Source organism: Dermacentor albipictus, chromosome 7, assembly GCF_038994185.2.
Source record: "Dermacentor albipictus isolate Rhodes 1998 colony chromosome 7, USDA_Dalb.pri_finalv2, whole genome shotgun sequence".
Taxonomy (NCBI): domain Eukaryota; kingdom Metazoa; phylum Arthropoda; class Arachnida; order Ixodida; family Ixodidae; genus Dermacentor; species Dermacentor albipictus.
In genome coordinates this window covers 51,413,781-51,435,928 of record NC_091827.1, presented here as the reverse complement: position 1 = coordinate 51,435,928, position 22,148 = coordinate 51,413,781, and the positions used below count along the sequence as shown (strand labels likewise).

Here is a 22,148-nt window from a genome sequence, read left to right as displayed (position 1 = left end):
GGGCCTTTCATACTTGGGTAGTAGTGTTGAAGGGAGACCAGGTGCAGCGGAAGGAACCGAGAGCCACACAAGCGCTCCAGGAAGAAAGGTGGGCGCAGAAGTGGTGTCACCGCGAGTGCTGTTCTGGTGCTCTTGGTCATTGCAGGCAAAGGCCCAAGCGAGATCGCAGCACTCTTCAGCATGTTTTGCCGTGTCAGAGATGGGAACACATTCAGATGTATCCGGCCAGTATAGTAGAATTGTGTCGGTGGTGTGCAACGGATGCTGACCGTTGTTGTGCCATTACCACAAGCCCGGATTCCGAATCTGCAAGATGCGGAATCTATCCTGCGAGCGCCATAATTCTCCCTTCACAAGACAAGATGCTGCGCCGTCGTGCGGGAGAAGCCTCGGCGAGCAGCGTGTTTAGACGTGTCCGCGTGTGCCAGACGGCCCGGCGCCGCACCTCCCTTGCCTGGAGGTCACCGCGCGCGCGAACTTTGAACCGGGTGGCCAGCGCGGTCGCTGGTTGGACCCCTCGGACGACCGTCGTGTGCTGACTTTGTATTGGGCCGTTTGAGTGACAATGGGCCTCGGGGATTATAAAAGCAGCGACACGCCGCTCGAAAACAGGATCTGCCGACCCCACCGGGAGAGAGTGTCGCTCCCGACTGGGGTGAGATGTGTAACGCGTTTTCGCCGGACGTCGTCGTGCGAGAACAGTCGCGTTTGTTGTGAGCACTCGGCCCCAGTGCCGACCCGTTCATGTCCTGTATGATAACCTGTATATAATGTATAAAGTCCCTTTTGTTATTCTCATCGACGCCAGGCTCGGAGTCATCGCTACCAACGCTCTGTCACGAAACGGGTGACGAGCGCTACGGGACCACAAAGCCGTAATCGTGGTGCAGCGGTACAAGTTCGTAACACTGGCGGCACCGGTTGGATGTCGTAACACTGGATGGCAGCTACGGGATTGACCGGCATCAGCTACCTCGGCGCGGTGAGTGCCTGAAGTTTACCTCAAACACCAGACTTTCTCTGACACAGGTTATAGTAGCTTAGGGAAGGATTTGGTGTTGCATTGTGATAACCTTGTGTGTTTCAAGCCTAGTAAGAGTGTTTTGAAAACCAGGGGATGCTGAGGGGGTAAACAGGGCAGTGTGTGATATACTTGCATATGTGTTACTAGTAGTGTTATAGTAGCGTACGGCAGGTATATTCAAAAAGGGTAAACAGCAGGAGGACAGTGTGAACGATGGAGAAGTACAAGGTGAAGGAACTACTCCAAATTTGTGAGGACTTGGGCATTGAGTTGGGCTCAACTAAAAGAAAGAATGCGATCCTTGAGGTCATGAGGACTGGGGACGTAACGGCTGAGGAAGCCGCAGAGGCCTGGGCGGATATCAATGAACGTCGGGAAAGGGAGGAGAAGGAACGTTGCGAGGAGGAAAGGAAAGAGAAAGAGAGACGTGAGCACGAGCTTAAAATGAAAGAGCTGGAAACCCGAAATAGATCGCCGGCGCCTAGTCTCACTTCTAACGTTCCAAGAATACGCGATCAACTTCCACCCTTTGTCGTCGGAGAGGATATGGCCAAATACCTCGTGAAATTTGAGCACGTGTGCGAACGGAATAGCATTGAGCGATCCCTCTGGGCACAGAATCTGTTAGCGTTGCTTCCTGGGGAGGCATCAGACGTAATAACTTGCTTATCGAAAGAGGCGTTTGAGAGCTACAGTGATGTGAAGGAAGCGCTACTGCGGAAGTACAAATTGTCGCCCGAAGCTTTCCGGCAGAGGTTCCGGTATGCAAAAAAGGGTAAGGAGTCGAATGTTGACTTCGCGTTTCGTCTAAAAGCCGACTTGGTGGAATGGCTGAAGGGCGAAGAGGTTTACGACGACCGCGACAAAATTGTCGAATGCATCGCGTTGGAGCAGTTCTACCGTTGCATTGATGAGGATGTCCGGCTCTGGCTGCAAGATAGGCTAAAGGAGGTTAAGCTAAACAAGGCAGCAGAGTTAGCGGAAGAGTATTACACCCGCCGCAGCTTGCACAGCAAGGCAGTGCGCATAGAAAAAGCAGATAGAAGAGATGGGTTTTACGGGAAGCCCGACGAACGGAAGGAAATCACGCGTCGCGAGTTTCGGGACGACGAGTCCCTTCCCAAAGAAACTGTAAGGGATGGACAGAATGCATCTCAGAATGATGACGATGGTCCGAAACAGCGAAACGAAATGACGCGTTCTTTTGAAAAACGGAGACCGTTAACCTGCTACAATTGCAAAAAGCAAGGGCACATCGCTGCAAGCTGCCCAGAGAGAATTGCTTTTGCAACGATACAGGAAACTCACAAAAACATACGTCTATTGGAGCCCTATGTGCAGGAAATTAAGGTAAACGGCAAGAAGTGCCGAGCACTGCGGGACTCTGCAGCAACTATGGACGTTGTTCACCCGTCTTTCGTCTCCTCGAGTGATTTTACGGGAGAGTGCGTTAGGATACGGCAAGTGGCCGAGAAGGAGAGTGTCTGTTTACCGATCGCAACGGTTAGCATTGAAGGAGAATTTGGGAAACTTAACACCGAAGCCGCTGTGTCAGCCGCCCTCCCGGAGCAATTTTCCTACCTCTTCTCAAATAGCTCGGAGCAGCTGCTGAGGGATCACGGCAAATCATTCTTTGCCGACGTGGCGTACATGGCCCCCACGCGATCCAAAGCGCGCCCGCTGTCGAGGGAACTTGACTTAGCGTCGGTGAGCGAACAGCGGTGCGGCACACGGACCGATCACGGTAACTTGAGTGGCGAGCAGTCACGGGAGAGGCAGAGCTCGGAGGCTGGCCTAGACGAGCGGGTCCTGGAGGTGAGTGGGAGTGACGCGTGCAGTGCTAGCCGCAATAGAGACGCGACGCCGCAATTAGGCGACGCGGGCTCCACACTCGCTCCGGTTTCCGCCAGCTGGCAGGAGCAGGCTGCAGTTGAAAGGGAAACTCGGATTCGCGAACAACAGGAAGATTGTTCACTAGCCGATCTGAGGAAGAGCGTCAAACGGGGAGTGAAAAAAAAGGAGGTTTCATTTGGCAAGGAATCTGGCTTATTGTACCGCCGCTACACGGATAAGCAGGGTCGCAAATATAAGCAGCTTCGGATTCCGCGAAAATATCACCGGGAAAAATGAATGACCTCATTTGCTTCCTCAGTAGTATGTTTTCGGTCCAAAGCGATTTCAAGGGGACCATTCTATTTGTAATTATTATTGCTGATTAATAATTGTTTCTATTTTGGTGTGTTATTAATTTGAACACTGATTGTTTGAGCCTTGTGTGCTAGATCGTACACCTGCCTCTTGTTACAGCGGGAGAAAAAGGGGATAGCGATTAATTAGGTTGATTTGAATTATGGCTTTGTCTGGTGTTTGACGGGAGACAGAGGGCACTTGTTCGTGTTGGGTGTTGCCTTTTGCCGGTCGGTTTTGCAAGCTGCAGAACGACCAAGCGGGACCAGTGGCGAGAAGCAAGGTCTTAGGAACGACCCGAGCGGAGCTGGTCAAGGTGCCTTGGCGACGACGTGGTGAGCAGAGCTCCTGTCCTGGCGAGTCGGACCTGGGCACGTGATGTTACCTGGCGTCCCGACACTGGACGTGAACTTGGACGAGCCTGACGAACGTGCGCGCCTGGCATCCGAGCCACGTGGAGGCAGCTCGTCTTCCCGGCGCCTTATCTGAGGGCGGGGATGCTGTTGTGCCATTACCACAAGCCCGGATTCCGAATCTGCAAGATGCGGAATCTATCCTGCGAGCGCCATAATTCTCCCTTCACAAGACAAGATGCTGCGCCGTCGTGCGGGAGAAGCCTCGGCGAGCAGCGTGTTTAGACGTGTCCGCGTGTGCCAGACGGCCCGGCGCCGCACCTCCCTTGCCTGGAGGTCACCGCGCGCGCGAACTTTGAACCGGGTGGCCAGCGCGGTCGCTGGTTGGACCCCTCGGACGACCGTCGTGTGCTGACTTTGTATTGGGCCGTTTGAGTGACAATGGGCCTCGGGGATTATAAAAGCAGCGACACGCCGCTCGAAAACAGGATCTGCCGACCCCACCGGGAGAGAGTGTCGCTCCCGACTGGGGTGAGATGTGTAACGCGTTTTCGCCGGACGTCGTCATGCGAGAACAGTCGCGTTTGTTGTGAGCACTCGGCCCCAGTGCCGACCCGTTCATGTCCTGTATGATAACCTGTATATAATGTATAAAGTCCCTTTTGTTATTCTCATCGACGCCAGGCTCGGAGTCATCGCTACCAACGCTCTGTCACGAAACGGGTGACGAGCGCTACGGGACCACAAAGCCGTAATCGTGGTGCAGCGGTACAAGTTCGTAACACCGTACAGTAAGGAAAAGGGTGAAAAGGCGGTGGTACTATGAGTAGCGGTGTTGTTCGCCTAGGTCATGAAGGGCAGAATGGCATCCCAATTGGTGCAGTCGGAAGCGACGTGCATGGCAACCATGTCGCTGAGCGTACGGTTGAAGTGTTTCGTAAGGCCATTGGTTTGAGGATTATATGCTGTAGTTGTAAGATGTACAATGTGGCACTCTTTAAGAATGGCTTCAACTACTTCAAGCAGGAAAATGCGTCCACGATCACAGCAGTTCCTGAAGTGGCCCATGACGCAGGATGAATCGACAAAGCAGGAAGGAGGCAACATCGTGCGCTGTAGCCGCCGGGAGGGCGGCAGTTTTGGTGTCTCACATGAGGTAGCCAACTGTCACCATGGCCCAGCGGTTTCCAGATGATGTCAGGGGAATGTTTCCAACTGATGTCAGCTGGTGTCAGCGTACAAAATGATGCTAACGTGCCCAAACAGCCGGGTAGGGCAAGGTAAAGGTTGCAAAATGGCTGGCGAGAGGCGGGATGAAGATTTGCACTGCTGACAATTAGGGCAAGAGGCAACGAACTTCTGAGCCTAGCTGTACACCTCGCGCCAGTGGTACTGTACTACTGTCGAATGTGTTGGTACGTTTTGAAAACTCAAGAGTGTGCACACTGTGGGTTGGCGTCGAACGCAGACTGCGAGGTACTACTAACAACCACTGGTGCCCATTGGGGTTATAATTGTGTCAATCAACCAGGTTGGCGCTAATGGCAAAATGGTGAGCTTGACGACACAACGTGTGAGTGGTTGGTTGTGCTGTTGAACTTGAAAGCAAGTCTATGAGGGAGGCAATCCAATGGTCCTTGCGCTGCTCAGAAGCGACGATGGTAAGGTTGAGCGAAGAAACAGTAAACTGGGATAGTGAGCAGTAGGCATTGTCGTCAGGCAAGGAAGAGCTCGAGAGGGCGTCGGCGTCTGAATGCTGGCGTCCGCTGCGGTACAGCACGCGGATATCGTAGTCCTGCAGGCGAAGTGCCCATCGGGCAAGATGGCCTGACAGATCTTTGAAAGACGACAGCCAATATAGTGCATGGTGTTCCGTGACTACATCAACTGGACGGTCATACAAATAAGATTGGAATGTAGTAAGAGCCGAAGTGATGGCCAGGCATTCTTTTTTCATCACAGTGTCATTGGTCTCAGCTTTCGTAAGCGTATGACTTGCATAAGCCACAGCATACTCAGGAAACCCTTGCTTGTGCTGGGCAAGCACAGCGCTGAGGCCAATACCACTGGCATCTGTATGCACCTTCATAAGGGCTTTGGGTTGTAATGGCGCAAAATTAGCGGAAACGTTAGCTAATGATGGAGCTTTGTTAAGGCCTCATCGCACTCGGACGACCATGAAATGAAGGGTCTATTGCTTTTAAGTAGCTTCATCAGGGGCGATATGATGGTGGGGAAATTACGAAGGAAGCATCTGAAGTAAGAACAGAGACCTATGAAACTGCGCAAATCTTTGACGGATGTTGGCTTAGGGAATTTGGCAATGGCCTGAAGTTTGACTGGATTGGAAAGTATGCCATCCTTGGATACAACATACCCTAGAATTGTCAGCTGCCGAGCTGCGAATCGGCACTTCTTTAGGTTTAGTTGTAGGCCAGCATTTGTTAAACACATCAAAACACACTGAAGCCATTGAAGGTGTGTGGTGAAATCTGGAGCAAAAACAAGAAGCACGTGTGCCATTTCAAGCTGCGTAGAACTGTGTCCATTATGCACTCAAAGGTTGCCGGTGCGTTACCAAGTCCAAAGGCATTACGTCAAATTCGTATAAGCCATCGGGCATGACAAAAGCCGTCTTCGGCCGATCGGCGTCTGCCATGGGACCTTGAGTGCAAATCTAGAGATGAAAAGAATTTAGCGCCTTGCAGGATGTCAATCGTATCGTCTATGCACAGGAGAGGGTAGACGTCCTTGTGGGTGATCTTGCTGAGGCGGCAGTAGTCCGCACACAACTGCGCAGAACCATCTTTCTTCGTAACAAGGACGACAGGGGATGCCTATGGATTGTTGGAAGGTCGTATCACCTGGCGGCAAAGCGTGTCATCGACTTGTTCATTGATTACACAATGTTTTGCAGGAGACGCATGTACGGACATAGCCGCAATGGCGGTTGTGAGCCAGTGTCAATCCGATGAGTAACAATTGATGTAAGGCCTAGGGAAGATTGCCCTACATCGAAAGAAGAATGAAATTGTTCTAAGAGGCACAAAAGCTGAGACCACTGGACCGGTGTAAGGTCATCGGCAATAGAATAACTGAACACATCACTGGGTGATAGGTCACCTGTAGAAACAGCACTGAGCGCACTGGAACTAGTACAGTAACGGTCATCGGGCATGTCCATAACTTGCACATCTTCGACGGCTTCTACATTGCGAAGACATTCCCCTCGAAGCCCAGAAAGGGGCGTCGTGACTTTCCGAAGTATATGGCAAAGCTTAGCATCCATAACACATATGGCAGTTCCTGTGTCCAAGAGTGCAGATGTGTGAACACTGTCAACAAGCACGTCGATTACGTTCGTGGGACTGCATTGAGAACTTTCTGTTTCGATTGCGTCGCAGTCCTTGCCTCTTGGACTGCGACGATTACTTTTCCTCGTCCTGAGTGATGGGATGAGGAATTCTTTTGAATGAGCTTTTAGCGCACTTACTGCAGTGTGAATCATTAGTGGGTGATCAAATACTGAAAGCAACGCATCATTGTTGTCATGCTGCGCAAGACTGGTACTGTCACCATTTCGTGATGGCAGTGGTGTTGGTGCGAGCTAGGCGCCATTACCAGACTGACATATCTGGAAATGACATGTGTTTGTTGCATTCACTGTCCCTTAGCACTGTTAATATGGACGCTGCTGCTACTGGGGTCACTATTGGGGTGACCCCAGTAGCATTCAAGCCGGCCACACAAGCTTCATATATCCAACAAAGGCCAGTTTCATGATCCAAGTAACGAAAGTTTGTGTCTGTAGAAATGTATGTTTGCTGGCTAGAATCTTGATTTGAGATTGAACTAACTGAGAAATCCGATTAGACAGATTTGAATTGACAGTCTATTGCATGTAATTCATAACCGAATTTCTAATGTTTATGTTCCTCTAATTTGTTTGCAACCGTCAATTTAGTGCTTTCTCTGGATGTACGTATCAGTTTGCCAGTCACTGGCAGCATCCATAAAATACAAAAGAACCAGCAGGATGTTTCAGAATTCTCTGCAGTTAGAATATACTTGTTTATTCTATCACAAATCCTATCACAAATCCTACTCGCCAACTCTCTACGGTACAGTGAAAGCTACAGGCCGTGTCAGCCCATCAATAATGAAAACCACATGAAAGGCTAGCTCACCGTCTATGGCTACTCCTCCCACATGTGAGACCACTTAAACAGGGGTATCACAGGCGGATTAATGAGTGATTGGAAAGGTCATGTATGGACTAGCAGCTGAATGAAAATGTGACGGGTGTATTAGTAATGAACTGTGAATGAACGTTCCTTCTTTTTCCAAGAAACACTCCTGGCTGGCTGACGGCAACCATAGCTGCCGCTGCACTGCACGGAATTGAGTTGAAGTATGGAGTGCAAGGAATATTGAGGCTTCAAAATATAAAAATAACAGCAAAGGGAAACAGGAAAAAGCACAGGGAGAAAGTGTAGCAACACCCAGTTTTCACAAAATGGCTGTATCTTTCATTGTGACTGCTTGGATTGCAGATATCCAGGTGCCGCTGACAGTGAAGAAACTCAGGCAGGAGCAAGGACTGTCGGGACGCTTGCGAAAGCTTTCCATCGCAAAATTCAACAGCAGTGGTGAGTAAAGTCGGGATGACTTCTACGCTGCAGGTTCCTGCTGGAAACTGGAGAGGCAGTGTTTATTTCTGTTGTAAAACTGATTGGCGAGGCCTAACAAGGCCTTTCAAACAGTATTAAAGACAGCTGGTTAAATATAAGAATAGCTATTTATAAAGATTCACAGGGCGCTGTGCAATTGGCATGTGGTCGGTTACTGTACATGTTGTAGTCACCGGAACTACAAGTAGGAGCCTGTGCTACGTTAACGTCAGAAGGTGCAAATGAATTTTACTTGATTTCAGCTTTTCAGCTTTCGATTTACATTCACGCTTCACTGACGAGCACGAGTTTACGGACCACAGGATTGCCAAAAACACTGAATTTATTTGCAATTCAGGTGCGCCTACTTTTCACTGTCGGGTTCGGTGTCGTTTTCTGCCCGTCGTAGGTTCTCACATTGGGAGGCCCACGGCATGTTCGCTAACGCCCCAATACACATGCTTTGCACTTACTTTGATGCTTTCCATATGCATTGCTTTAGTCGTTCCCTCTGTCTGCGTCGTGTTAGTTGTTTCGATCAGTCCCTTTGGCCTGGAAGAACTTTGTGCCAACAGAGGTTGCACGGCGTAGACGTGTCAAGGCACCAATCTAGAGTAGGGTTTGTCACCGAATATACCAAACATTCAAAGAAACTGAATTGTAGGTATTCATGTTCTAATCAAATTCTTCGAGTATTGACACCCTTTATTGCTTACTACCCTCATCGTGCCATCGAGTTACTGATTTTGGCAGTGCCAACCTTTTTGTGGGGCACATGGCATTGAGATTGCGATTTCATGAGACAGTTGTCTCAAACCAATAAGCAATCCGGGTTCTTTGCGCTCGTGTAACCTTGGTGACTTGTATCCCGTGCAGGTGACTACCTCAATTCCAAGGGTTCCCTCGAGTTCAGAAGGGACGACCGCCCGAGATGATTGGGGTTCGAAAGGGAACCACCTTGGTACTGAGGCAATCCCGCTGCCTGGAAGTGATGTCCATGCTCCGCACGAACACGTGCTGCAGGGCGGGGTTAATTACAGTGCGCCAATGCATCAAACCAGGCGTGCCATCTTGCAGCTCAATTTCGCTTTAAATGGACATTGCCACTTTTCTGGGTGCATGCCATGTCACTATAGGCTTGCTGGCAAAGAAAGCACCTAGCATTGTGTGGCCGTTGGACGGTACGAGCTTATAACGATGTTGTGGGGCTGAAGTAATCAAAGGCTTAAGGGATTGGATTAACAGTACTTTAAAGGCTTCCCTCTCAATGCAGCATTCCAGGCACACAGAGAGCTTCCTTTCCTTCGGAAAGCCTGCTACTAATTTACACGTTCGCGTGAGAGAAGCCAGGGGTGCAGATAGAATGTGTAAAAAGGTTCAACATGGCTGTGAAAGTGACTGCTGAAATGGCTGCTACCATTGCTGTGACTGATCTATCTCCTTGTTTGAAACAAGCCATAGATAGTGCAGAATGCACGAGAAGGTTTAACATGGCTGTGAAAATGGCTAGAAACGGCTACGAAAATGGCCTGGAATGGCTGCTGCAATGGCTACTGCCCACAGAAAGAAACCTTTGCTAGATGCGTCTGTAAATCGTTTTTGCTCACCCTGTAACGACTTTGTGAGGCGCGAATTCTAGAGCAGCATTTCGTACGCACCTGGTGAGATCGGGTGTGAGCTGCAGGATGGCACGCCTGTTTGGCCCAGAATGCTGGCACTGAAAGAGGCGCACACATTTATCAGAGGAAGTGATGTGTTCCGAAAAACCACCTCTTCGACCCCTTTTCCCCATCACCACCCAGAGGGCTTTTTTGTGACGTCCTCACTTTTTCCATTGTTACGCTGTCTTTCGTTTTTTATACCGTGGCTCCGCTGACAAACGGTGTCTGTGAGCCACATCAGTATTAGATAGTAGAATATTTCGATTTTTATTTCGCTGCTGTTGCTGTGGTGATTACTCTTTTATTGTAGCCGAGAAAGGCAGCACAGATGTATATGTTAAGCCTGCTGCCGTGCCTCCTGCACACAATGAATTTTATTTACAGCACGATTCCCTGCTGTACATCACGGCTTCGCAGGTGAACTTCCATGCCCTCATGTGCTGGCGACAATTTTTAAGTGGGTAAAGAGGCTGGCCTGGTGTCATATCTTGTAATGATCCGTTTCGTTTTCCATTCTCCTGTTCTTATCATTTATTGCACTGTCTGTCCAAACCAGGCGATAACAGGGCTCAAGCCAGTGACAAAGAGCGAAGAGAATGGAAGATAGAATGGGTTGTTACAAAGTTTGGCCCTTGGTCCACAGCTTCTGCCAGAAAGTTCCAATGCCTCTCATGTTTCATGTCAAGATGAAATCGTCACTTTGGAAATCTGTCGGTGCCTTGTAACATTGGATCGAGAGGCAGAAAAGCATCTGAGTCTATGTTGATGTAGAAAGGCCACGGTAATGCAGTTAGTGCCTGTTAAGCTATCATCTTAGACCAGATAGTTATGTCACAATGCAAAATGGCAAGCTGAATTGTGTGGTTACAATTTTGATCGACAACTTGTGCGGATATTGCTGTGAGTCAACACTGATTGGCTGAGCAAGATCAAAGAAAATGCGATTGAAATAATGGTGCACCACTTCATTCAACAGTATTTTCACATTGCCTACCTCTTGAGCATGTATAGTAGGGATTTCCAACAGTCCTGCGTGGCATCAAAGATGAATCTTGCACTGCATGAAGGTATATCCAAAAATGATCAGAAATACAGCCTCTTTGTTGCTAAATAGGTTACTATTCTTTTATCCCGCATGTGTGCCAAGATAGCCAACTATGATGCCAGATCCGAAGCGAAAAAGGTAAAAAGCAAAGACATGTGGGAAGTGTGGTGATTGGGTTGCTGTTACACGTTGAGATGGAGCTCGTGTCTCCTTTTAACCTCAGTTCAGAAGCATAAAGGAAGATCATGTACAGAATCAACTAGTACTTACATGCACCGACTTAAGAGTATGTAAATGCATTACGTTGCGGTCATAGTAATGTCCGTTTTTCTGCATTACGAAGTGTGTCTTGCGTAGATGTTCATGCAAATGTGCTAGCATCTTGCACTCGGGAGTGACCAGCCCAGGCTACAACAGTTCCACTTGCGAGTTCTCTGTGCTCCTGAACATGCCATTTTTCGTCCTCACCGTTGTTCTCGGACGTGCGCCACTGACTTACGATTCGATCGAGTTCTAGCAGCTGTCATTTACGTTGTGTGGTGTACAGACATACAAGCAGTCCAAGAGGGTGTTGTTGTTGAGCGGCGATTTTTCTTTAAACTGCATCACAGTAGTAAAGAGCTACCCGTGCGTCTTGTCGCGATGTCCTTCAGTTTGCATAGAAACGTGTAATTCTGAACGAGCAAAAGGCACTACACTTCAGAACAGGAAGTGGTCTTGACAACTTGAATGTACCATTATTTGTGGTGAGCAATGTTTTGACATGCATGGCCACAAGAACAAGAATGTCAGTGGCAACATCCCATGACAAATGGTCTGACTCCAACGAGTTGGAAACATTGTCAGTTCATGCGACTCTTTGAAGGTGACCCAGGTCTGTTTTGTGGAGGTTTTACCATTGCTGCCAAATATTTTCTATGCAGCAGGTCAATGAGCTCAAGTTCCTCTCGACAATAAGAGCACGAGCTTTGTTTAACCCCTTCTAGTTCGCATTTTTAATGAAGTGAAAATGTTTTATTACGTGCCTTCGAACAACTAAACTTGAAGGAAAATAAAGGAAAACTTCCCACTGAATTTTATGGTAATCACTTGAAGGTTTTGCTCGTGAACACACAAAAGTGCAACCTTTGGTAAGTAGCGTGTGGTTCTTCAGACTCCTTAATTCACAATCATAATGGCACGAAATATGGCCAAATTAAGACGATTTTTGTGCCACCCAAGGCAGGTTATATGCATTTGGCAACAGGCTCCGAAAATGAAATGCCGAGGCCAAGCCTTAGTGGGATGCGTCGCATGGACATCTGTGAAACTTTAGGGAGAGCCCTATTTATCTGCGGCACAGTTGACAAATTATGTAGCTCGCATTGCTGAATTCATTTCCGAAAGTAATTGCGGCATTGGTTCTTCTCTATGTCGATATTTCCTGCAAAACGTGCTTCCTACAGGAATCATTGGGCCAGAAACAGTTTTAAAAAAAAAGCACCACAAGGTATCTATACTGTTGCTACTACTCACAAGCTGACGTCGCTTGAATAATAGTTTTTTTCAGTTACAAGACTGTCTCTGTAGCACAAAAAAATTTTTTATGAGGATTTGTGAATGTACAAATGTATAAAACAAACTTTGTACCAACTGGCCACTGAGTTGGGCGACAGACGACAAGGTCTGCAGTTGCAGCTTCAGCTGTCCGTTCTTGTTTTTCCTTTGCTTGCCTACGCACTGTATGCGAGTAAACGTTATTGAAAAGTGTAGTACATGCAAATGAACACCTTTTCTGAAGTGCAGAAGCATATGCTAGTGTCAAGGTTTCTGAAGAATATGTTCCCACGCTGTTGACCAGTTCTGATGTCTTTACACACATGCAGATGTATCATGGAATACCATGGCTAATGGGTGAATAGTCCGTGCACAGATTCGGTTGAAGCGCAAACGTTACTGAAGGGTGCACCTAGAGATATTGCTTGAAACAAATATGTGAAGTCCTTTATTGCCCACTTCTGTGTTTACCCTTTGCCAGTTCACTTACAATGCTGGTAACATTGCCTAGTAGTTTATTATCGTAGCGACAAGAAAATGACTTTTTTTGCTACATAGGACAAATGTCTATCATCCACAATGTCGATCATCTGCAGAAAAGTTCTGAAGCATTGTTTACTCTCTGCACCATGTCCGCACTGGTGCACATTTGTTTACATGGTCAATGTTGATGTTTGTATGCGTTTATTCTCTTCCCACCAACATAGACAAGACAATGTACAGGATGAAGAAGACAGTCTGTGTACGCTGTCGAAATCGTTCTTTGAGCAACAAGTCAGATGGTCGTTTTAAAAAAAAGTGCGGCTACTGATGCAGTACATGGCTGTGTTCAAGCAAGGAATGTCAAATATGTACAGATTTTTGTGACCATCATTGAAATAAAGACACGTTTAAATATGCCAAAGAATAATGAGCATTGTGTGATGTCAACACTTGGCCTAAACATGACACGGCCATTTGTTTTCATTTTTTTTTTCACGACACCATTTTCTTTCATCACGTACCAAGCATACCAAAGGCCTTGAACGACACAGCAGTGGTTTGTTCAGGAACTTACAACTTCATTTGTACATGACATCTGGTGAATTGACTCATCGATTTACTCAACACTAAATTTAGCTGTTTTTGTAGAAAGCAAATTTTGATGACTATTTCGCACTAAAATAATACATAGCTTGTCTTGGAAACTTATGACAAAGCCATCATATAGGCATACAGAGACAAGAAAAAAGAATTCTCAGTTGCTTAATGAGCTATACCGATTGCCCAACTGAACACAATTACCTTATCATAAGTAAAAACATTGTACATTGGAACATGTACAATGTTTGTACAATGCTTGTACAAGTATACATTGGAACGGCAGTGGTGAGCACACAAATATCTCCAGTAGAACAAGATTCAATAGAAATGGCGATAAAAATATATTCAATGCGGGCAATTTGACGAACAATGTTGTGAAGAATGGTGACACTGAATGATGAGCGGATGATTTGGCACATTACACAGGCCACCTTTGTAACAAAAGAGGCTCAGACGGTTCAAAACAGGGGTCGGCACCACACTTGGGAAGCATGCGCAAGAGCTGCAATGTGCTTGTCAAGCTGTCAATCAAACTCTTGTTGGGAAGCATCAGAGACCCAACTGAGCTATCCTAGTTAACAAAGCCTGTATATTAAAGAAAAACAAAGTAAACGCAAAAGCACTACAATCAAAACCATTCACACGTACAGTTCCTCGCTAATGCCATTTCTTGCAAATATTAGATTAACTCCCAAAAGAGGATTGATGGCATCTGGTAATCAACTGCCGTTGGCGACAGTGCAAAATTCTCGGCGATTGATTTTTCGTGTGGACCATTAGATATCTCAACAGTGATCGGGCGATATACAACACAATGAATTTGCAATGGGTGATATCACATGCAGTACTCAATAGTATAACATGCTTGAGCAGGACTGGACATATGCACAAAAAACAGCAGACAATAACAACAGATATATGTAGACAACAAATATAAAACTTAACTTGCACGTCTGACTTCCTCCACCAAGGGAAAATTTCACATGGCACAGTTCTATTAAATACACTTTGCTGAGCTGCGCGGCATTTTTCAAGCTATCGTTTTCATCGAGTACAAGACTCATCCAATCGCCTCACAAAGGATGAGGGCTTTTATTTAGCACAAAGCTTGCTTTCTGCGATTCTGATCATGTGGATCCATGTTCGTCTTGCTGCGTGTTCACCGCATTAAATACCTATAAGCAAGACTCCAGTGCTTTTGTTTTATGAAGTCGTGATCAATCGCCATTACATTTTACCGAGAGTAAAATGTTTTTACATACATGGTTTGCAAATTTGTCAAGACGAGATGTGGTTATGTCTCTGTGAAAATACTCTCACGATTGCCTCTGTGTATTGTCTCTTTTCAAACTGCAGTGAGTTGGAGGCTTTTGTCGGGCCATTTCAGCCTTCAGTCTCTCTAGCAATCTGCATATGCCGTCTGTTAAAAAATAGAAGCAGAAAAGAAAGGCTGGAGGTTTCATTCATGTGCGGTGTGATTAGCAGTCGCGCAACAAAAGACCTCATTCATTCTGCCAAAAGTAATGTCGCTTCTTTCCACACTTTGTCTGTTAGGGAATTCGGTACAAAAAAGTACCGTCGAATGCTAATGCAACAAAGTTGAAAGGAGGCGCAAATTGCACAGTTCAACTAATGAGACATTTAGCTGTGCAAGTGCACACTGGAGAATAAAACTGTAAAATTAGAAATTACAGACTGATGGGGCTAGCTGTGCAGAGCGGTGTAAGCGAAACACACAGGACAGCAGAAATCGGGACACTGCGTCGTGACCCTGTCTTTGTGTTTGCCAGTGCTGCACTGTAAAATTACTTGCACACTATGAACACCATGAAACAGCACCAAATATAAGCATAAAAAAACAAATAAGATGATGTGCTGGCTCTCAACTGAACTTTATTGGCCTCATATTTGTTCTTACATTGTTTCTTTTTCCTTGCATTTGGTTTGTTTAGTTCATTTAGCTTTTTCTGCCATGTATCTGTCTGTCCACCAGGTGGTACGTATGAAAGGTATTGCATGTTTTTTTTTGATAAACTTCATTTGAAGAGTCAGCACACCGTCTCGTTTTCTGACGCAGTTTCACCATGTTACCACCTCAACTCGTCCAGTTGTCCCTACTTTTACATACTATCAAGTTCTATCAGTAAGGACCTTTAGCGTGTCCGCTATTCCAGCAAACCGGGGCGGTTTGGGCGGATTACCGGATGGTCGGGGGGCGTAAACATGAGCAGCCGGAGTGGTGCAGTTGCCTGGTGTTGTACAGCTCAATCAGACAAACACAGAGCTAAAATTGCATTAACCTGCTTTATTCTGCTTCACTGCTGGTGCAAATTTTCGGCAGCGGCATAAATTGTGTTCACAATTACGCTGATGTCGAAAACTTACACCCAGCTAAGAAGAATATAGTAAGTGGCTCTGTGTTTAGGTGGTTGAGCTTTGCACCACCAGCTGGCGCCACCAATCTGGCCGCTCACGTTTACGCCCCCGCTAATCCACCCAAACCGCCCCGGTACGACCATCCGGTAATCCGCTCAAACCGCTGCGGTTTGCCGGAATAATGGACACGCTAAAAGTATCTAGTGGCCAAATGTTATGGCCGTTATGTCGGTGCTCAGAGCACATATCGCACGAAGAGGTGGGTCGCTTCATCAGCGTGTGAACAAGGGAGGCCTCAACCTGGAGCCAATGTTTTGGAAAGCAGACTTATCTTGGACCCCCTTGTTAAAACATGGACTAAGGGCTCCCCACATTCAGCTTCTGTCAAATACTCCAATGACTCTGCATCTTCCTGTGAATTCTTTTGTTTTGATAGTGGTCCGGCAATGCTGGACATTTCTAAAGCATTTAGAATGGCACACATTAGGACAGTGCCTCCCTCGCTTAGTGCGCAAGTATGCACACTTGGCTGGCAGCAACACACCTGTTTTCTCAGATTCATAGCGAAGCCATTCCTTTAAGCAAACACTAGCGCTCACGACACTAACCATGAAGCCAGTGGGATATACTTTAGCATTCACGATTTTAAGAAGCAGGAACAAAAAGTACAATAAAGCAGATACCAAAGAAGTGCATTGCTGTCCTGTTTGTTCTTCTGTCTGTGGCCTTTAAGATTGTCAGCCAGAAAAGGCCTGCCTTTTCAAATCGTGAGACCTCACTAAATCACCTGACTTCCTGGTTATTAATGTTTGAATGCACAGTTTACGGCTGTGACTGTCTTGGCGCATTGGCGTTTGGATTCCCTGCTATAGAAAAAAAAAGTCTACAAATCATGTTTATGCTGAGCCGGCAGAATGACTGGCGAGTTGTTGCCTTTGTACATGCAGGCATTTCTCACCATAGAAGATGGTAACCTAAGCTTATTCAGTAAATATCAGAGTAAATAGTTACTCCTTTCACAATATGTGGCAACAGGTCACCTGAAAAGCGAGCTTTTAGATGCCTTGGATGATGCATCTTTCTCAAACATGCCATCAAGTCATTATCAAGAGCACTAGCTTGCACCACTCTTGAATGTAATCTCCTTGCGGACTTCGAAGGCACCAATCACTTCCACGAGGAGCGCATGCAGCTAGCACCAGACCACATATTCAGTTCATGCTTGGCCGTGAGCATAGCAGAATGGCAAAACGCTGAAGTAGATGTCTGTAAGATCAACAACATTTGCTTTTCGTGTTAGCCAGAATGTCATCGTCTTCGATGCAGGTGAAGTGCTGCAGTTGCTGTTACTGCAAAAGACCACTTCCAGCCACTCAAGCATACGACAATGAACAGCGTGCCAGCCATCACACTGATCCGGCAAGAAGCGATATTAACACTCCTTTGGATGAGCTCATGTGATGTATGGCAAATCATAAATGCATGGTTCTCACTACAAGAGGTGCAAGGAATGCTTGCTCATTTGGCTAGCAGTGGAAGTGAACTATACTGCTTTTACATTAAGCATTGTCATGCTAACTGAGAAGGGAATTTTTCGAAGACTCTGCCGGCGATTCTTTTACAAATGTGCTGGGGCCTACCGTCAGAAACACTGGCTTGCACTGCACCCAAACGTACTCTCCGGGGCAACTCTGCGACACATCCTCATCAGCAAAAGCGGACACATCTTGGATGGCATCAGACCACACTTGCAAGCCGTCCTCCACAACGTCATGCGGGCAGGGAGGAAGATTGAGCTCGAGGGTCGTGAGGCTGCCCTTCCGCGGTACGTCGAAGCTGTACTTGACATCCATGAGGTTGCAGACGACATCCTCTTTCCTTACGAGCAGGAATGTCATCAGTTTGGAAGCAGTGGCAGCCTTGCGGGTGGCGTCGACCCGGAGGAACGCCTCGAGGACATCGAGCATACAGCGGCGAAACCCAGCAGATGTGCCACAGCTCTGGCAGCCATGCCTGCGCTGCGGTACGCGTATGAGGTAGCTCTCGACGGGCGAAAGCACCGTGGCTCCGAATAGCAGCAGGACCTTTGTGACCTTCCGCTCGCGGATGAGGTCCTGGGCGACGCTGAAGATGGCGTCCATGCCCTGGAGGCTTGTGATGGCCTTGCGTTGCTTGGCCAATAGGAATGGATTGACAGACTGCAACAGATGTACACACATTCAAGCTGAATCGCAATCTCCTGTCTAAAACAAGAGTTAGGTCCACAGGTAGATATATGCTCAAAGTGATTAACAGTGGTCGATCAAGGAATGTCGCCTAAGCCAATGTATTGAGCAGTTGCTGCCCTGATAAGACTAGTACCCTTGTCAAAATGTTGCCTTCAGCAACATTGCTTGTTCTACCAGTGTTAAATCACTCTCTTGTTTAATGTGACCAAGGCAGCTTCACCCCTCACAGCCCAAGTTACAAGGTCAGACTCAGCAAGCCAAGCTACTTTTCAAACAACCAATGAATTATTACTGAAACCTGGCATCTGCTTTATGACGGGCGTTACAAAAGCTTGCACAACTGCTGTGCGTCGAATGCATTTTGAATGAAGGTGCCCCTAGCCCTTGGATACACGCACGAAAGCTCCACCTGAATACTCTCTAGAGGAGTGCAGGAAGTGGACTTAGGATTTTTTTTTTTCAGTGTAGTAGAGCATAATACTAACACAAGCATCTTAGTAATGTGACCCCGGCGTCACGGTCTTCGTCTTTATCCACGTAACCGCGGTTAACTGGTTAAACCGGAGCATTGAAACATTCGCGGTAAAGGCGACACGCCAATTTGTTAACCAGCCCGTGGTTTCTAATAGCAACGAGGCATTTTCGGCACAAATCTGCAAGCATATAAATGTTAATGCCGTACAAGCGCGAATAGGTGTGCCCAAATTCTCGTCGTACACCTACTGGACCGGTGAACACACGCCATTCATATTGTTGTCACGGCAGCACATCCGAAATCGACCATCAAAGGATCCGGCCGAGTCGGACAGTAGCTTGAATACTCGCGGTCAAGGCAGCATGCCGCGGGCATTTGAGTGTGTTGCGAGTTCAACGCCCTGAGAGAACACTTGACCTGAAAACCACATAGCGAAGCGGAAGCGGAACCCTTTGCTTTTTATCACTTATCGCCGGCATCTCGTTCGTCTATTCTACAACTAAAGGGGGAAAAAAAGACATAATTCACTTTTCGTCAAATTGAATCGCAGAATTTCTTTTGAATCGGCCACCAACCTTTTTCTGGGCGCTTTGACTCTGCGCGACGTCCTCAACGTGGCGTTTTAGGTCGTCGTAAGGCATCGGAAGCTGCTCGCGCTCGTAAAGGACGTACTTGATGATCTCCACAACAAGCTTGCCTATTTTGTCCGGCAATATCGTGCGCGTGAATGCCACGTTTATGTCCAGATGGTCGCGGCCAGCGCCCGCTGGCTTCTTCCAGGCGGCCATGTTTGAAATTGACGCCTCTTGCGTCACACGTGGTTGTCATGGAAATAACGGAGCTTGTCATAGCGCATAATTTTGTAATACAGTAGTATTTAATGTTTCTAATGTAAGTAATTTTCTAACATCTTTTAGTGAAATGAAAATGCCAGCTTAAAGTTCACATGTTTCTATTTATTTTCTGCGGTCCTACTACAAGGTTCAGAGCGTCGTCTGCTTCAATTATCCGTTTTCATAACGAACAAATGCGTCAGGCGCTTGCAGCGAGCTTGCAGTAGGAAAGAGTGCGAGCGCTGACTGACCGGGCCATCAAACTAAAGCCACTAAAGCTTATAAACGGCGTAGCGTGGGCGTCCGAGGTTCGATCGCCCGCCATTCCACGAATTACCCTCCCTTTCAACGAAGTGCTTTTCGCGGCGGCAAAACCCGTTCTTCGGGTCCCAGACACTTTGCGTTTCGTATTGCGCCGGGCGTAGACCACGTTCAAAACAGCCGCCGCCGGCGGACTCAAAGCCTCGAAGCGCGCTAACAGCAGTTTCAACAGCGTTTCATCGCACAGCAAGCTGTAAATAACGGTTGAGGTGGTTACGTGCGTCGATAAGAGTTGAGCGTCACCGTACAGGCCGTTACACGGTGACGCGTACAGTTGTGTGGCATGCTCGTATGGGCCACGTATTGCGCTTGCATAGCTTCGTCGTCTTGAGTGTCGATGGCCCGATATCGACCATTCGTACTCGCGTGACATCGCTGGGTTACAGTTCAACGACGCGACGCCTCGTTCACTTCTCGCGGACCAATGTCGCGGACGATGTTGACGGTTGCAACGTAAACCCGCGCCGCAATATCTACAACAAAAGCTGGCTAAAACCTCGGACATTTACAAGTTTTTGCGACACCTGCTGCCTAAGTTTAAGCTAATTTTTGACATTGGAATGTGAAGCCTTGTAAGCTGCAACTGTCATTTCTAGGTGGCGCGTGTATCAGTTGGTTCCAAAATGTTGGTCGGACTAGACGGTCAAATTTTCAGCTAAGTGTCGGCTAGTTTCGCATCTGAGTCGCATTTAGTTCTGAACAGGCCCGCGTTATGGCGCCAGCGCCTCTGGCGGGCGCCGGTCGCTTGCATCGGGCGCTTCTCGGCGGCTTCGGTACGCTCGCGCCGCGAACTCGCAGTAGACGAAGCGCCCCGGCGCGCTTTGTTGTGGGAGCAGCTTGGAGACGCGACGGCGCTGTGTCTGTGGGCGATGACGCTTGTGTCGACGCCGTGCGGGGTTTGAACAAGGAGCGCGCCGCGTCGTTGTGCCGTGGTGTTTTTCTGTGCGCGGCTGTTGTTGACGCCGCCGGTGTTACATCGTCATGGATTTGAAACTCGGATTGACGACGCCGAACAGTGCGTGGTGCTCCGCCGGTGAGTTGTGTTGCTCTTCAGTTTTCTCTCTCTTCCCGAGCGAGACCCTCCCATCACGTATCATGATGCGGACGTGCTCGTCGTTGTTACGTTACGGCATGAAATAATACTTCTTTCTTCTTTTGTAACTTTTTTTTTGTAAATAGCCGGCCAAAATGCAGCGAGAACTTGTCCGGTTTAACTTCTTTTGTCCGTTCATCTGCTGTGCGAATTCTGCGCTTTTATTTGGTATGACGTGCGGGCCTCATGTTATAATGTAGTGATTCGGTGCCTACCTAGGTTGTGCCCATGGGGAGAGTGTCGTTGACTTAGAGGACCGTGGTCCATGGAATTTATCGGAAAGCGAATGCGAAAGCAGAGACCGCTGATGTTGCTTTGTTTGAACGCGGTCGTGTTTGTGACAGCATCGTCTGTCTCCTGTCCGGCATGTTGAGGACAGGCAGTGTCAAAGTCCTTCCGGAAACCGCGCGGGTAAGCGCGATTTGCCATTTACCCGAAAGCGAAACAGAAGAAGAGAAAACAACCATCGATTGGAATTTTGTCACTTTCGCCGGCCGTGAACTTGAAAGTGGTCCCACGCGCTCCCCCTTAAGCAGCCGTTCGTTCGTTCTTTTTCATCTATTTTGAGAAAGTGTCTTCCGTTTGCAATCTTGAGATCTTTATCTTTTCTTGTTTTGTGTGACTTACGTTCATTGAAAACGACAAATTTCCAGTCTCTCGTACAAGCAATGAGGCATCAAAAAAAAAAATGGGAATCGTATTTTTTTACGTCTCACTTTTGTTAGTCGTTTGACAGTCGAATATGTTGTGGAAAAGGCGGTGAGGAATTTGCCCAACATTTGCAACATCATCAAATCAGTCGATGAAACCACATGCCATATAGCTGCTAGAAGTTTTGTTTAGTGGCGCGAGCAACATTTTCTTTCTTTCGTCTCCATTTCTCCAGTAACATTTATGTGTTTCTCCAAGGCGCGAAATCTTTACCTCTCAAGCAGCTGCACCACGTGACGCAGATATTAATAGTTGACGAACTGAACTCGTCGCCGAGCAGTGGTCAAATGTGTGCAATCGTGCAGCTGTAATGTGAGGTGGCTCGAAATGTGATGTTCGCACATTCATTTGAGCACAACTGCACTGCAAGCAGCATTATGTGCCCGACTCTAACGGAACTTGTAATAGAATGAATTTTAAGGCTGCGCTTCTGCAATAACAAAACGGTGATTCTTGGGGAACGACAATAGTATTGGGCAAATATGTATATATCTTAATGATGTTTAGTTTCCCCTTTAACCCGTTTAGAAAGCGAAGTACGGCAGTGACTGC

The 22,148-nt window shown here is 47.4% G+C and overlaps 3 protein-coding genes across 6 annotated transcripts in view; 2 read left to right on the top strand and 1 right to left on the bottom strand.

The window, feature by feature from the left end:
• The window catches only part of LOC135910172 (putative FERM domain-containing protein FRMD8P1), a 98,813-nt gene extending 88,163 nt beyond the window's left edge, over nt 1-10,650 (top strand). For all 4 annotated transcript variants that reach the window (XM_065442227.1, XM_065442223.1, XM_065442224.1 and 1 more), the window contains 2 exons: nt 8,118-8,213; nt 9,111-10,650. In XM_065442227.1, the coding sequence (XP_065298299.1) occupies nt 8,118-8,213; nt 9,111-9,169 (155 nt within the window). In that variant the 3' untranslated portion in view covers nt 9,170-10,650. The remainder of the gene's footprint in view (nt 1-8,117; nt 8,214-9,110) is intronic.
• A 2,493-nt stretch (nt 10,651-13,143) lies between these two features.
• Nucleotides 13,144-19,455, bottom strand: LOC135910173 (MAD2L1-binding protein). The gene is made up of 2 exons (XM_065442228.1): nt 19,214-19,455; nt 13,144-18,133 (listed from the first exon to the last, which is right to left on the bottom strand). Exons 1-2 carry the CDS (start codon nt 19,424-19,426, stop codon nt 17,510-17,512), a joined length of 837 nt encoding a protein of 278 aa, XP_065298300.1. The 5' UTR covers nt 19,427-19,455; the 3' UTR covers nt 13,144-17,509.
• A 1,116-nt stretch (nt 19,456-20,571) lies between these two features.
• The window catches only part of LOC135910171 (inactive tyrosine-protein kinase 7-like), a 173,864-nt gene continuing 172,287 nt past the window's right edge, over nt 20,572-22,148 (top strand). Inside the window, exon 1 of the mRNA XM_065442222.1 lies at nt 20,572-20,825. Coding sequence (XP_065298294.1) covers nt 20,774-20,825 — 52 coding nt within the window. The 5' untranslated portion in view covers nt 20,572-20,773. The remainder of the gene's footprint in view (nt 20,826-22,148) is intronic.